At 49.7% G+C, this 14,240-nt stretch overlaps 1 protein-coding gene across 3 annotated transcripts in view; it reads right to left on the bottom strand.

Moving 5' to 3' along the window:
* GSAP (gamma-secretase activating protein) overlaps nucleotides 1-14,240 on the bottom strand; it is a 114,448-nt gene that overhangs the window by 18,492 nt on the left and 81,716 nt on the right. For all 3 annotated transcript variants that reach the window (XM_062211959.1, XM_062211923.1, XM_062211850.1), the window contains exons 20-23: nucleotides 7,273-7,401; nucleotides 5,194-5,252; nucleotides 4,494-4,525; nucleotides 2,212-2,273 (exon numbers count right to left, since the gene is read on the bottom strand). In XM_062211959.1, the coding sequence (XP_062067943.1) occupies nucleotides 2,212-2,273; nucleotides 4,494-4,525; nucleotides 5,194-5,252; nucleotides 7,273-7,401 (282 nt within the window). The remainder of the gene's footprint in view (nucleotides 1-2,211; nucleotides 2,274-4,493; nucleotides 4,526-5,193; nucleotides 5,253-7,272; nucleotides 7,402-14,240) is intronic.

Genomic DNA, 14,240 nt, shown 5'->3' with positions numbered 1-14,240 from the left:
TCTCTCCCCCTTTAACTCTTTCAAATAAGTAAATCTTTTTGAAAAATTCTTACAAAAGAATTATTTGTCGTCTATTTCCCATATATCTAATTACTCTGTCAGACTCAATTCCTAGAAATCGAATTTGTTAGGTTACATAATTAAGGTTTGTAAAATACCACCAAAAGGCAGTGGTTGTACTAATTCTTAAGTACGTTTCATGAGGATATCCAATTCCCTGTGCCCTGAACTTCACTAGTATGATTTTTAAACCATAGCTAACCTGATAGACTGAAAAGGAAAAAAAAAAAAAACAGGAAACAAAAAGTCACTTGCTGTTGGGCATTTGGCGCAGTGGTGAAGACAGGGGTTGGGACACCTGCATTGATTCCAGCATGTCCAGCTCTGCATCAGCTCCGGATTCCTGCTAACGTGCACACTAGGAGGGAGTGGTGACGGCTCAAGTAATCGGGCCCTGCTTCCCACCTGGGAGCTCTGAATGGCTTTCCTGGCTCCTGGCTTCAGCCTGGCCCAGTCACAGCTGTTGCAGGCATTTGGGGAGTGAGCCAGCAGAGGGAAGATTTCTGTCCACCTGTCTCCCTCACTCTGTGCTTTCCAAATACATAAACATTTTAAAAAGAAGAAACCTGTTGGGCTACTTGTCATTTAATTGCAGCCATGCTGATGCTGAATTTTTTTCTTCTCCTCTATTCTAGACTTTTTGGCTATTTACTCTTTTTTTTTTCTTTTAATATTTATTTATTTGTTTGAAAGAGTTGCAGAGAGAAAGGAGACAGAGAGATCTTCCATCTGCTGGTTATTTCCCCAAATGGCTGCAACTGCCAGAGCTGAGCTAAATCTGAAACCAGGAGCTTCTTTGGGGTCTCCCTTGTGGGTGCAGGGGCCCAAGTACCTGAGCCATCCTCTCTGTTTTCCCAGGCACATTAGCAGGGAACTGGATCAGAAGTGGAGCGACTGGGACTCGAACCAGTGCCCATATGTGATGTTGGCACTGCAGCCAGCAGCTCATCCTGTTGTACCACAATGCAAGCCCTGGCCGTTTACTTTTGAAAATTGATTAATCAGAGCTTTGTTTGCTTCCCTGCTGCTTTATAAACTATTTATACCCTAGATGTTAATCATTTACCATATGTTTCTTTTCCCAAATGTATTTTTTATCTGTTTTTCAGCTTAGGTTTTAAGTTTTCTTTTACTCAAATCTCTTTTCCCTATCATCATTGACATATTGTTTTAAATTATTCTATAGTTGTTGGGTTTTCAGCTTTTCTTCTTTGACTAGATTTGGTAAATTCTACTCACTAAGAAAATTATTTAACTGGACTTCTCAAGTGTATTTATATGTATTTTTATGTGTGGCTTATACATGGGTTTATATATATTTTTAAACTTGCCATATTTGAGGTAACACATTATCCCATTCTTATTAATTTATTTGAAAGGCAGAGTTATAGAGAAAGAGAGATCTTCCATCCACTGGCTCACTCTCCAAATGGCCACAACAGCAGGGCTGGACCAAGCCAAAACCAGGAGTTTCTTCCAGGTCTCCCATGTGGGTGCAAGGGCCCAAGCATTTGGGCCATCTTTCTCTGCACTCCCAGGTGCATCAGCAGGGAGCTGGATCCGAAGTGGTGCAGCCAGGACTTGAACCAGTGCCCACACGGGCTGTAGCAGTGCAGGCGGTGGCTTACCCCATTACACGACTACACCAGCCCCTAGTCCTGTTCTTACTTAAGTATGCACAACATTTAAAGTATTTTTTTAGACTTTCTCCATATCTCATGAATCAGGGTTTTCAAGGATTTTGGATCTACCTACTCTTTCTGCTCCTCAATTAACTTATTTACAGTTCTATTTTCCTTTGTCCATCCTAGCCATAGGACCTCTTGAGAAAGAATACTTTTTTCTATTGCATTCTAAGCTTCAAATGCAGATGCTACAAGGATGCTGCACTTTCCCTTTTTAAAAACACCCCGATGCAATACAGCCCTCATTGTGATTTAGGACTGAGTGTGTCTGTCAGTGTGTGTCTCCCTCCACTGGACTTCAAGGGGACAGAAGTCCTATTTGTGTTGCTCACCGCTGGACACACAGGGTCCACAGTGACGGGCAACGACTCTGTTGGCAGAGTGAATGACAGCTTCAGAGTGAGACCTGCTCCCTTCCCAGTGGGGCCCTCTGTCGGCCGCCCTCGGGAGCGCGCAGGGCACTCACCAGCCCCATGAGCAGCCGCTGGTGGTCGTCCTCTTCCTGCAGCAGGGGTATCAACCTTGGCTCTGCAATTCAACAGGGGCGACAGTCAAAAGCAGGGTGATTTGGGGGAAATAGCTTAGAAGGAAGAAGAATCAGCCCGACTTTCCCTTCCCTGGACCCCTTGGAAAACCTAACACTTCCCTGGTGGGAAATTTGCTCACCAGCTAGTCTGACCTAGAGCCTACAAGCTGGCCTATCTTGCGGTGACACCCAGAGCACTGTGTGCAATGGGAGGGGAAGACAGAAGAAGAACCAGAGGAAGGAACACACGTCTCAACCCAAGAAGGCTCTGGTTGTAACACCCAAACTCACCACTGTCGAAGGACCTCCACCTCACTGGAGAACAGGGGGCCCTCTCTCAACCCTAGGGAGGGTGACACACAGGGGGCCAGCGATTGCACAGCTCCCTCCTACCTTCTCACCCTGTGGTCCCTTAACTTTGCAAACTGTTGAGCTGAGGGCACGAGCCAATTGCTGTGACCAATGACACCCATGGGCACAAGTTTTCAGACTGGAAAAGTGGCTAGACCAGGATGAAGAAGCGTTGGGTGAGGTTTACTCCATCGGCACTTTCCGCACCTTGATTTGCTCTATGCTAGCCAGACCACAAGGGCACACCAACACAGTCTCCCTGAAGATCTGCCCTATGGCTCCTCCACCCACCCCTGCCTGCCCATTGCTCCTCGCCCAGAACACCAAGGCCCAGGCCAGGCAAGCGGGCTGGCAGCACAGCCATGCTCAGCAGGCTGACAGCTCCTCCCGCGAGGGCATGGATCCCCCTCTGCCCCTCAGAATAAATGCTACTAGGATCCTATTCAACCCTTGGGTTTGAGAGGGAACCGCTCAAAACCTGAGCCCAGTGGCTCAGAACCTCACAGGGCTGTTCCAGGCAGTGGCGGCACCCTCACGTGGGAAACAGCTGCAAGCAAAACACAGGAAAGGAAGGGGACGTTTGCTAAAACGCATGATGAGAGAACTGGCAGCCCAGAGCCAGGATTCAATCAGGCTGAGGCCGAGCAGCAGGAGCAGCCCCGTAAGCAGTGTGAGAGTGTGAGAAGGGTGGACCCAACAGAAATCCCCAGCAGCCCAGCAACATTTCCCACCATGCAACACCACAAGCAATGCAAGGAGGGTGAGCCTGGATCCCACACGTTCAGGCCCCACCCCCATTGGCAGGGCAGAAGCCCTGGCATCTGGCACAGCTGGCCTGGTCACATAGCCAGGGGCTGGTTCCCCTGGGGCTCCTCAGTGAGCTCAGGCTCTGCTGGCCCGGGCTGCACAAGTTCACTGTCATGGTTCATTGGGCTGTGTGCACAGCTGCAGGATGTGCAGCAAGGGACTGCAGAAAATAGTTTCCACCAGGGTCACCCAGTGTATACCCCAAACATCCAAGCCCATAAAGCAGGAGTGGGCTACAAAAACACAGCTTGCTTAATGAAGGCGGAACTTCACGAGGCACGAGAACAGCCAACCAGAAGGTGTGTACCTATGTCCACTCAGCAGTGCCCTTCCCAAATTTCCCCTAAGTTCCCCTTGTTTCTTGAGACTCAACTCAGACGTCACCCTCGGTGGAGCCTCTTCCAACTTCTCTCCCTCCCCCAGCTGTCCCGCCCTGCCCACTGCCACCGGCTTTAGAAATGACGGTTAGCATTTTCTCCCTCTCACACTGATGAGGGAACCACCTCGGGTGCCTCCCAGGCTGGGTGCTGTCCACATAACCCTGTTTACTCTTGCTTTCTCCCTCCCAGAGCCTCACAGAGACAATGACTTGCCCGAGACCCTGCGATCGGCGATCGGCGTGGGACAGTGCAGGGATTCAAGGCCAGGCTCTCTCCCCCAGAACCACGCTTAATGCCCATGGGGCCTCCTCAGTCTTTGTACCCAGGACCTTGCCCATCATGTGCCCAGGGGAAAAACCAAAATGAAAGGCGCATACAAGTCAGACTCTATGATCAGACAGCTGGGAAGAAATCAACCCCAAGACCCAAGGGAAAGGTCAAGGGCATGCTTGGGTACAGCCAGAGGGCACGATAACTAGATCAAGTGTCAGGAGAAATAATGAAACCCAGCAGCCAACGCCCAGGGACTCCTCCCGCAAGAACCCGTGGAGCAGCTGTCCCTAACGGTCCCGGTCCCGGAGCCAAGACAGACATGGCAGGGCTGGGTGGAACAATCCACTCCTGTCAGGGATTTTCTGGCCACACAGTGCAACCCAGAAGGCTTTCTTACAGGTCTTTTCTTACCCAAATTCCTTGCTTCTAGGTTAGAAATCACCCTGCGGAGAAATGAGAGCCGTGTGAGGAAGCAGTATTCAAAGAACGAAATGTAAACCACGACACCATCCAAAGACATCCTCCCTCACCACCCCGTGAAACCACTGCAGAAACTGTTCTCAGGCTGCTGCAAAACCTCAAACTTCAATCAGTGGAACAAAGGCACCCCGGGGCCATCAGAGAATCTCCAAGCACTCTAGAGCCGACTATGGCAAGTCATTTAAAGTCATTTAGAACTGTTGCCGCTCTCTCCATTCTTGGAAATCATGGGGACAGAAAATAGAAGAGAGGCAGGAATGGGGCGTCTGCTGCTAGCACTGGGCAGTGACTCACCTACTGCAGAGACCGAGCTTTCAAAATAAGAGCCAGCTCACCCGCCCACTAACACCTTTGATTCACAAAGTGCTCTTGTGAGAGCTTTGTTTTCCACCTTTCCGGTGGAAACTGTCCATCCCCAGGGTGCGGGTCTGTAAGGTTCAGCATAGAAGCTTTTGCCTCTAGAAATCCCAGCACAGAACTCAAAATGCGGCCCAGGTGGCCACACTCAGGAAGCCAGCAGCGCCACCCATTTTGCTAAGGATACACAGCTAAAGAGGCTCCTTCCTGGAACTGTAGCCACCAGGGTCCAAGACAGCCATCTACATAGACAGCCACTTTTCACAGCACTTACCTGACTGCGTTATCGAGAATATTCCGCACATATGCCACGGACCTCCTTTTTCCTGTTTTCTGAGAGTGAGAAAACATCAGGAGTGTCAAAGGTGAACATGCTCGGGGTGACCATTTGCACATCAAAAACAATGCGGGCCAGCGCTGTGGCATAGTGCCCTAAGCCTCTGCCTGTGACATCAGCAACCCATATGGGTTCTGGTTTGAGTCCCAGCTGCTCCTCTTCCTATCCAGCTCTCTGCTCTGGCCTGGGAAACCAGCAGAAAATGGCCCAAGTCCTTGGGCCCCTGCACCTGTGTGGGAGACCTGAAAGAAGCTCCTGGCTCCTGGCTTCAGATCGGCCCAGCTCCAGCCATTGTAGCCATTTGGGGAATGAACCAGCAGATGGAAGACCTATCTGTCTCTCCCTCATTCTCTAACTCTGCCTCTCAAATAATTAAGTCTTTAAAAAAATGCATTATAGTTAAGAGCTTCAGAAATTTTATAACGGATTTCAATACCTTTTGCCCCCAAAATAAACATCTTTTAATTCCATTTTTTCCATTAACTTTTTGAAGTACCCTTATACTATATACAACTCTACACTATATACAACACTACAGAGATCCCATGGACCCTTTGTCCAGTCTCCCCACCACACCCCTCCTCTGCCATGTTTTAATGTGTGTGTGTGCGTGTGTATGTGTGTGTGTGTAGTTCAATGGCATCTTACCAAACATGTAGGTTCCTGTCCCACAGCGCACCCCTTTAGTCAAGATCCAGAATAGTCCCATCTCTTCAAAGATGTCCCTTGGGCTCCCTTTACAGTCAGAAAATATCCATTCTCCCTCCCTTAACCACCTCAACCCCTGGCCACCACTAATTTAGGAATGTTAGGTAGGTAGTCAGTTATGAGCTTATGTGTGTGTAACAGGCCTAAAGAGAAGACATCTATGTCCAGCATATGCATCTGCATCTCAAAGTCATCCCCATAATGTTTCAGGGGCAGCCTGGCCCTCACATCCTGCCCTGCCCCCTTCTGCCTTCCACAATCTCCCAGGTGCAGCCTAGTATCTGCATCTCAAACACCCTGCTCCCTTCCTCTGGTCTGATAACATTTGCATCCATAAAGTCTTTTGTTTCAGACCTTCAAGATAAGTTTTTCTATTTACATCCAAAAAGCTCTTTGTTCCAAGAGCAGCAGAGGTGGGGAAGCAAGACCCATCTCCTTAAAAACCCCCAGCCTCAACTGGACTGCGCGCTCAGCTCTCTCTGCATCTTTGCTGAGCCGCCGACTGGCCTGGCCTGGCCAGGTGTACTCTCCACTCCTTCCTCCCCCCCCAGTCTCTCAGGCTCTGTCTGGAGAGGTGCCCATCCATCCTTACAGATGTCCCTTCCTAATAAACCTTGCTATTTTACCTCCCACTACTCTCTGTCTCACGCCTGAATTCTTTCTTGCGCGAAGGCAAGAACCCTGCAATTTCTCCGGTAACAGGAACACCTTGATGACCTAATATTTTCAACCACACAAGTCATACAAGAATACATCTGAGGGGCCGGTGCTGTGGTGCAGCACATTAAACCCCAGTCTGCAGCACTGACATCCCATATGGGCTCCAGTTTGGGTCCTGGCTGCTCCACTTCCGATCCAGCTCTCTGCTATGGCCTGGGAAAGCAGTGGAAGATGGCCCAAGTCCTTGGGCCCCTGCACGTATGTGTGGGAGATCCGGAGGAAGCTCCTGGCTTCAGATTGGCACAGCTGTGACCATTACAGCTATCTGGGGAGTGAACCAGCAGATGGAACACCTCTCTCTCTCTCTCTCTCTCTCTCTCTCTCTCTCTCTGCCTCTCTAATAAATAAAATAAATCCTTTAAAAAAACTGCATCTGAGATGTGGACACCAATCAAACTTCTACACTTCCATTCCCCACTCAGAGAACAGAGGCCACAGACGCTGCCTCCGTCTGCCTACTGGGAGATGAGCCACCACCGCGGGCAAGTGCCTGGTGACTGGGAGGAGCGTGGCCAACGCCAGCCAGCCTCGTGCCCACAAGGCAGCGCTGTTTGTGCTGCTCGCTTCGTTCTCCGGGACCACACGTACCTCCTCGGCAGTCAGGTTCTGCCATTCTCTCCTGACCACACTGTTGTTATAGCGTAAGTGCGGCTTGGCGTACTTGACGTACTCGAGGTTGGAGTTCAGTTTCTCCCAGTAGCCCTTAAAGCTGTGCACCTGTAAGACACACATAGGTCGGTGAGCTCGAGGAGCAGGCCCAAGAACCAGACGACCCAAGCCTCATTTCCATGGCTCCCGCTTGGCAGCATTTCTGATTGGACACTTCTACCAGTCCCAGTAGCAATTCTGAGACAGAGCCTCACCATTCTGCTTCATTTTCTATCCCCTTTACAGCAGGGGGAACTGCCACCCACTCCCCGAATCAACAGGACTTTCCAGGATCTCGGCTTAACGGAGACGCTACGTGAACCCATCAAGCCATTTCCTCCCTCGAGATCCCTTTTTCTGACTTGGATTGTATCAACAATCCATGTTCCTTCAAGACCACTCATAAAACTCAGAGCCAGTGGAGTGGGCTTACCTTCCTGCTAAGATCATTCGCTCCTGAGGATATTTTTCAAAATCTAGACTAGTTTCACACTCAGTTGTCAAATATTTCAAAACAGAATTAGTTGCTATTCTATGTAAGTCTTTAAATTATGGCTATAGTTCCAGTGCCCTGGAGCAAGAATGCAGTCATTCTTTTCATTGAGAACAATGAGATATAGTGTTAATGCATTTTTAATGTTGAAGGACATACTGACTCAATTTGTTTTCTAAACCAACGAGAACAGATTTACGATACATATTCTTTCTTGCCAAAATAGGCGCACTTAAAAAAAGATTTGACTGGAGCCAAGGATGCAACATGCAAGCACAAAACAAAGTGAGCTCTTGTCTGCCATGGCGACAGACTTGACTGAGCTGCAAGAACAGGAGAGAACTCAAAGTACACTTCACTCAAGAAAAATGCCCTCATGTTGAAGAAGAGCACGTTAGCCGTCACAACTGGATTGACACGGATGTGGACTATCAGTAAAGGGAATTACATGATAATATTAAATCTCACCGTTTGAAAGCCCCAGATGCCTACCCAGCCAACATCTCTTCTCCTAGAGAGGGAAAAACTATTTCAAAGAAAATGCCGTCACCAGGGGAAAGCGGACAGCTGGAGTCAGGTCTCGCCCTTCGCTTGACCTACCTGCTCACTTTCCCTTTCCGTTTATTGATAATCACCCCTCTTCTTTGTATTGGAGAAATAATAAGGCAAAGCCCATGGATACGTGGCAGGGTTAGGTCCCTGGCTGGAAGTCACTGCAGCTCCCTTGTCCTAGGTTTGGACTCTGGCACACCCATGCCAAAAGCCAGAAAGCTAATTGGTGCTGTGGCGACATCTGGTGGTCACTTTAGCTAGTAACTCTGCTTGCTTGTGACCCACTGCCTAGGACGTGGTCCACCCAGACCTCACCCAGGACAGAACGTGGGAGGGGAGAGATTCAGATGTCTTCTACCTGTCACTTCATCCTGTTCCCTCAGGCCAGATGTTCACATGAGAGCTCCTAGGCAAATTCTCCCACCTTACCTTCCTTCTCACTCCCCCATCTAAAAATCCCTTCCTTCATAACCCTCTGCAAACTGACAATAGAGAGACAGGAGGGGGCGTTGGAAACAGCAGGTCTCCCACATGGGTGGCAGGGACCCAAATACCTGAGCCATCAAACGCTGTCTCCCAGGCTGCACGTTATCAGGAATCTGGGTTGGAAGTGAAGGTGGGACTCAAACCTGGTCGCTCTAACTTGGGATGCAGGCAACCCAAGCAGCACGTTCACCACTGTACCATGAGGCTGCCTCCGATTCTGGGTTTACATCAAAGGCAGGGAGTAGGAAGAGGAACAGCCAGTGGCAGGGGCTGTGAGTTTGATGCACCGGGTTAAGACACCAGTTGGAATACCTGCATCCCTTGTCACAGTGCCTGGGTTGGAGTCTTGCCTCTGCTTCAGATTCCAGCCCCCAGCTAATGCGCACCCTGAGGTGATGGCTTAAGTAGTTGGGTCCCTGCCATGCATGTGGGAGACCCAGATTGAATTCCTGGCTCCTGACTTTGGCTTGGCCCAACCCTGGCTGTTACAGGCATTTGGGGAACAAACCAGCCAATGGAAATTTCTCTCTCTCTCTTTCATAAATTAGTAAAAATTTTCCAATAAAACACAGTTTGTTTTCTGCGCCAGTGACCTCTGGCATGCAATTTTCAGCTCCAGGAACACAACAGAACCACCTGAGTCACATGCCCTGGAGGTGCGAGCTGAGCCTTGGGAGTTTCACAAGTCCCCCAGGTAATCCTGAGGTCAACCCGAGACTGTCCACCCCCACCCTCCAGTGTTTCACTCAACCTACACCTCTGGCTTAAAGGCTGTGAAAGCAGCCGCTCTCCAAAGACCTGCGATCTTGTTGGTTCCAGAGGAGGGGAGGGTGCATCTTTGAGGGCTCCTGAAGGCCCAGGGAGTTCCAGGGTGCTCGTTCACAGGGTAAAAGCAGCTCCAACAGAAAACTGTGGATGTTGTAACCTGGCATGGAGGGAGGAGAGGAAAGACCGCAACCCGCACAGACCGGGGAGCGAACGAAGTCAGCCCTTCACACACACCACACACACACACACACACACACACACACACCCCGCCTGCCAGGACCACCACCAGCACCAGGAGGAAGCCACAGCCTCCCAAGGAGCACATCGCCAGCCACTTCAAAGGAGCTCACAGGGCTTTAAAAAAAAATACGCCAAAATGCTGTATAAGAAAATACCCAGCAATTGGCTACTTCCAGGAGACTGTGGTATCATAGGTAATCAAGGAATGACCTGGAAGTTGTTTTTTATCTTTTAAAGCACAAAGGAGAGTTTGAAATTTTGATGTGAAAAGAGGTATTCCAAGTCCCTTCAGAAATGCTCTCATGTGGTCTCTTAGGATGACATGAAACAACTACTGGAGGCAGCCCCGCATGGCTATTGATCGAACAAAAGGACCAAGGAACCTGAAGGGACTGCTTCCCATCTGGGATCTGGGTTGCCCACTAATCCAGAAACAAAGCACAAACACCTGCTAGGGCCATCGCCTCTGCGAACTGCTGCCAAGAACACACATCTGCCCCGCATTGCTCAGAGCCCCCCCCCCCCCCCCCCGGTGGGGGTCTACTCCTGCTGCTCACCCAGCATCTTCTTACAGGCTGGGAGCAGCCTTGAACTCTGTGTGCCAGGACCCCCGCAGCAGAGCCACAGCTGCCGCGCAGTTGGGCTCCACAGCAGGTCCTGTCTCAGTCTCAGCTTTTACGCAATGACCTACTACCTCCAGCCTGGAGTGAAACAGACAGCCTCTGTGTGTGCAGGAATCTAGCAAGGCACCGCATTTAACTAAGGTGTTAGAAGCAAGAACATCCATACACAGAAAAACGCTAGAACTCCGGAGGCTGCTCCCTTGTACACTTTGAGTTCAAGGTCACCTGAATAATGATGAACTTCCTCCTCCTTCCCTAGTGTGCAAGTCCTTCAGAAAGTGTACGTGAAAAATTCATGCATCTCTACAAAATGAATTTCCCATGAACTTTTGGCAGCACTCCATAGCTAGCCAAATTTTTTTTCCCCCAGCGGGTACAACTAGGTAGTTCCACAATGATTAGCCGTTTTTAATGGGCTGGGTTTTTCAAAATGTAATCACAACCTATAGCTCCAGAACTATGGCATTCCATCTTGGAATCTGCACATGCATTGAGAAAGCCAATACACAGATATTTCTCTGTGCTCAGCCTTCAGGCTTAAACAATATGTCTGCAGCCAAATCTATGAATGAGAACAGCACAGCCAGGGAGGTAGATGGAAACTCCCTACTCTTCACCTCATCTCTAGGAAAGTAACAGCAGTGAATGCAACAGCCAGATACTCTGTTCCTAGTAGGTAGTGCTTCTTTATAGCATCATAAAATCATGGCTTATAATATTAACTGAACACACTTAAGCAGAAAGTTAACCCACTACACCACAACGCCCACCCCTTCGCAGTTTTTCAAAGCAGCAGCATATAAATAGGTGAATGAACAGCCCAGGTATCAAGCATGATTTTCCCCGCTGCCCCATGACATGAGGCCCCTGACAGACACCAGCACCTGAGTGGACCTAAGATGAGAGGCGCTTTAACTCTTTCTGGCTCTCCCAGACTCTGGTCAGGGAGGGTTAAATGCATGCAAGATGCCCAATGTAAAAAACGACTCGGGTGAGAACGCCCCATCTCTGCAGTGTAGCACGCTCATTCTTTTACCTTGCTTGGTGACTGCTTCCTGTCCAATCCTTACACGCTTCCTAAGGCTGAGCCGTGGTAATGGCTTCTCTCCACACCACCAGGTCAAGGGGAGTCAGCAAGCCTTTTGTGCAGCAGCCACTTCCCCAGGGAAACCCATGCTTTACAAAGGGGTGAAGTCATTCTCAGGAAAGTCACTCTCCAGAACGTTCCTTTTAAGGCAAGGACCTTGTCTCAATATACTTCCTGTTCTTTTTTTTTTTTTTAATTCTTTTGGGATGCATCTGTGAAGTGAGGCTGTCTTTTCAGTCTTGCAGGTGACAATCTCCAACTTGAACTAAGTCTCTACTCCCAGCCTGCTCATGTGTGTCTTAGTCTGTTTGGCTGCTATAACAAAATGCCATAAGCTAAGTGACCGGTGAACAGCGAGGGCTGTGTTTTCACCGTAAACTCACCGGGGCAGAGGGCCCAGCCAGCTCTCAGGGCTCCGTATCCTCTGGGCACTAATTCCCACCCTGCCCACAGGATATCATCACCTCCCCAGCATATCAGGGGTGCGATTTTCAACCTGTGAGTGTTGAGGACCACAGCCACATATTAAATAAGTGCTCCGCATCCCACTACAACCATGTGCAGACAGAGCAGTGTGCATTTGTCTCAATTTGCCTGTTCCTCCTGCAACTCCTGCCGCAGAGAGCAGAGGGGAGGTGGGCAGGGGGCGGAGGGGCTCCTGGGGCCTGGGGGACAGAGGCTGAAGCAAGGAGAGACTCCACAGGGAATCCATGCTTCAGGTCACACGTGCTCAGAGCCAGGCAGGCAGGTGCAAGCGCAGCCACAGTACTGGGGCCGGGGAGGGAGGAACAGGGGTGGGCAGCGCCATTGCACCCGGGGCCCATCCTGGTATAATTAAGCTGGGACTTGGGGGTAGAAGAAGTAGGTCAAAGGCAAGGGCGGCAATTTACTGAGAGTGGAACTATACAAGCAGTCAAATGAGACAAATGAGAGCTCTCAGGGCTGGTGTCCTGTGCAAGGCACTGATTAGTCTCCGAGTTGAGCCACAGGAGTGCGGTAGAGAGAGCGGCTGAAATCAAACTCAGGGCCACGTTGTCCTTGAATCCAGGGCCAGTCCCTGTGGTCTACCTCTGCCTTCCCTGATGGATAGAGCAGGGCCATGCAGAGAGGGTCAGAGAGAATTCGGGTCCTCCCAGCTTGTCCTAGGGAACTACTGCACTAGCACAGGAACCCGGAGAGAGCCACCCAAGAGTTCCCACCAAGCAGGTGGGGGATGGGCAGTGGGAAACAACTGCCTGCAGGGGGAGAGGGGATAAGAGTGCGAAGAAGGGTTCAGAGGAGTGGTCAAGAGGCTGGCGCTGTTGCATAGTGTACTAGGACTACACCTGCAGCACCAGCATCCCACATGGGTGCTGGTTCTAGTCCCAGCTGCTCCACTTCTGATCCAGCTCTCTGCTATGGCCTGGGAAAGCAGCAGGAGATGGCAAAAGTACTTGGGCCCCTGCACCCACATGGGAGACCTGAAAGAAGCTCCTGGATCCTGGCTCCAGTTGAGCCTACCTCCAGTCATTGCTGCCATTCAGGGAGTGAACCAGGGGATGTAGACCTTTCTCTCAAACTCCACCTCTCAAATAAATAAATAAAATCTTTTTTTTTAAGATTTTATTTATTTATTTGAGAGGTAGAGTTACAGACAGTGAGAGGGAGAGACAGAGAGAGAGGGCTTCTGTCCGTTGGTTCACTCCCCAAATGGCCGCAACGGCCAGAGCTGCGCCGATCCAAAACCAGGAGCTTCTTCCAGGTTTCCCACGTGGGTGCAGGGGCCCAAGGACTTGGACCATCTTCTACTGCTTTTCCAGGCCACAGCAGAGAGCTGGATTGGAAGAGGAGCAGCCAGGACTAGAACCAGCGCCCATATAGGATGTCAGCGCTGAAGGCGGAGAATTAACCTACTGCGCCACAGCACCGGCCCCAAATGAATAAAATCTTAAAAAAAAAAAAAATAGGAGGTAGAAGGAGGAAAAGATGTACAAAGACACACATATACACACAGACCAGAGAGAACAAAAACAAGCTATTCTCTTCCTAAGCAAAACCAGATCTTATTCTTGGACTATGCCAATGGGTAAAAAATCTTGGAGGGATCCAGGAAGCCAGCATTGTGGCACAGTAAGCTAAGCTGCTGCCTGGGACATTGGCATCCCCCATTTGAGTGTTAGTTCATGTCCCAGCTGCTTCACTTCACTTCCAATCCAGCTCCCTGCCAATATGCCTGGGAAGGCAGGAGTTGAGGGCTCAAGTATATGAATCCCTGCCACCCGGGTAGGAGACCCGGATGGAGCCCCAGGCTCCTGGCTTCAGCCTGACCCGGTCCTGGCTGTTGCAGTCATTTGTGAAGTGAATCAGTGCGTGGAAGCTCACTCTCTCTCACCCTCTGTCTCTCCCTCTCTTTCTCAGTCATTCTTTCAAACAAATAAAAGTCTTTCAAAAAAGTTTAAGATGACCCGTTCACTCTTCTTCGTGTACTTAATTCTTTATGTGAAAATAGACAACATTGATGAGGTTATGATAAAATGGATCAATTGTTCAGAGCAGTATAAATTATCACAACTTTGTGATAAGAATCAAAAGCTATAAATGGTTACAGCTTTTTATCTGATGATCTTCTGGCATTTAACCTTAAGGAAACAGACCAAAAGAGAAACTGTATGTTTCAAAA

Source organism: Lepus europaeus, chromosome 1 (genome assembly GCF_033115175.1).
Source record: "Lepus europaeus isolate LE1 chromosome 1, mLepTim1.pri, whole genome shotgun sequence".
NCBI lineage: Eukaryota > Metazoa > Chordata > Mammalia > Lagomorpha > Leporidae > Lepus > Lepus europaeus.
The sequence above is the reverse complement of the archived record's forward strand: the minus strand, read 5'-3'. Positions and strand labels throughout refer to the sequence as shown.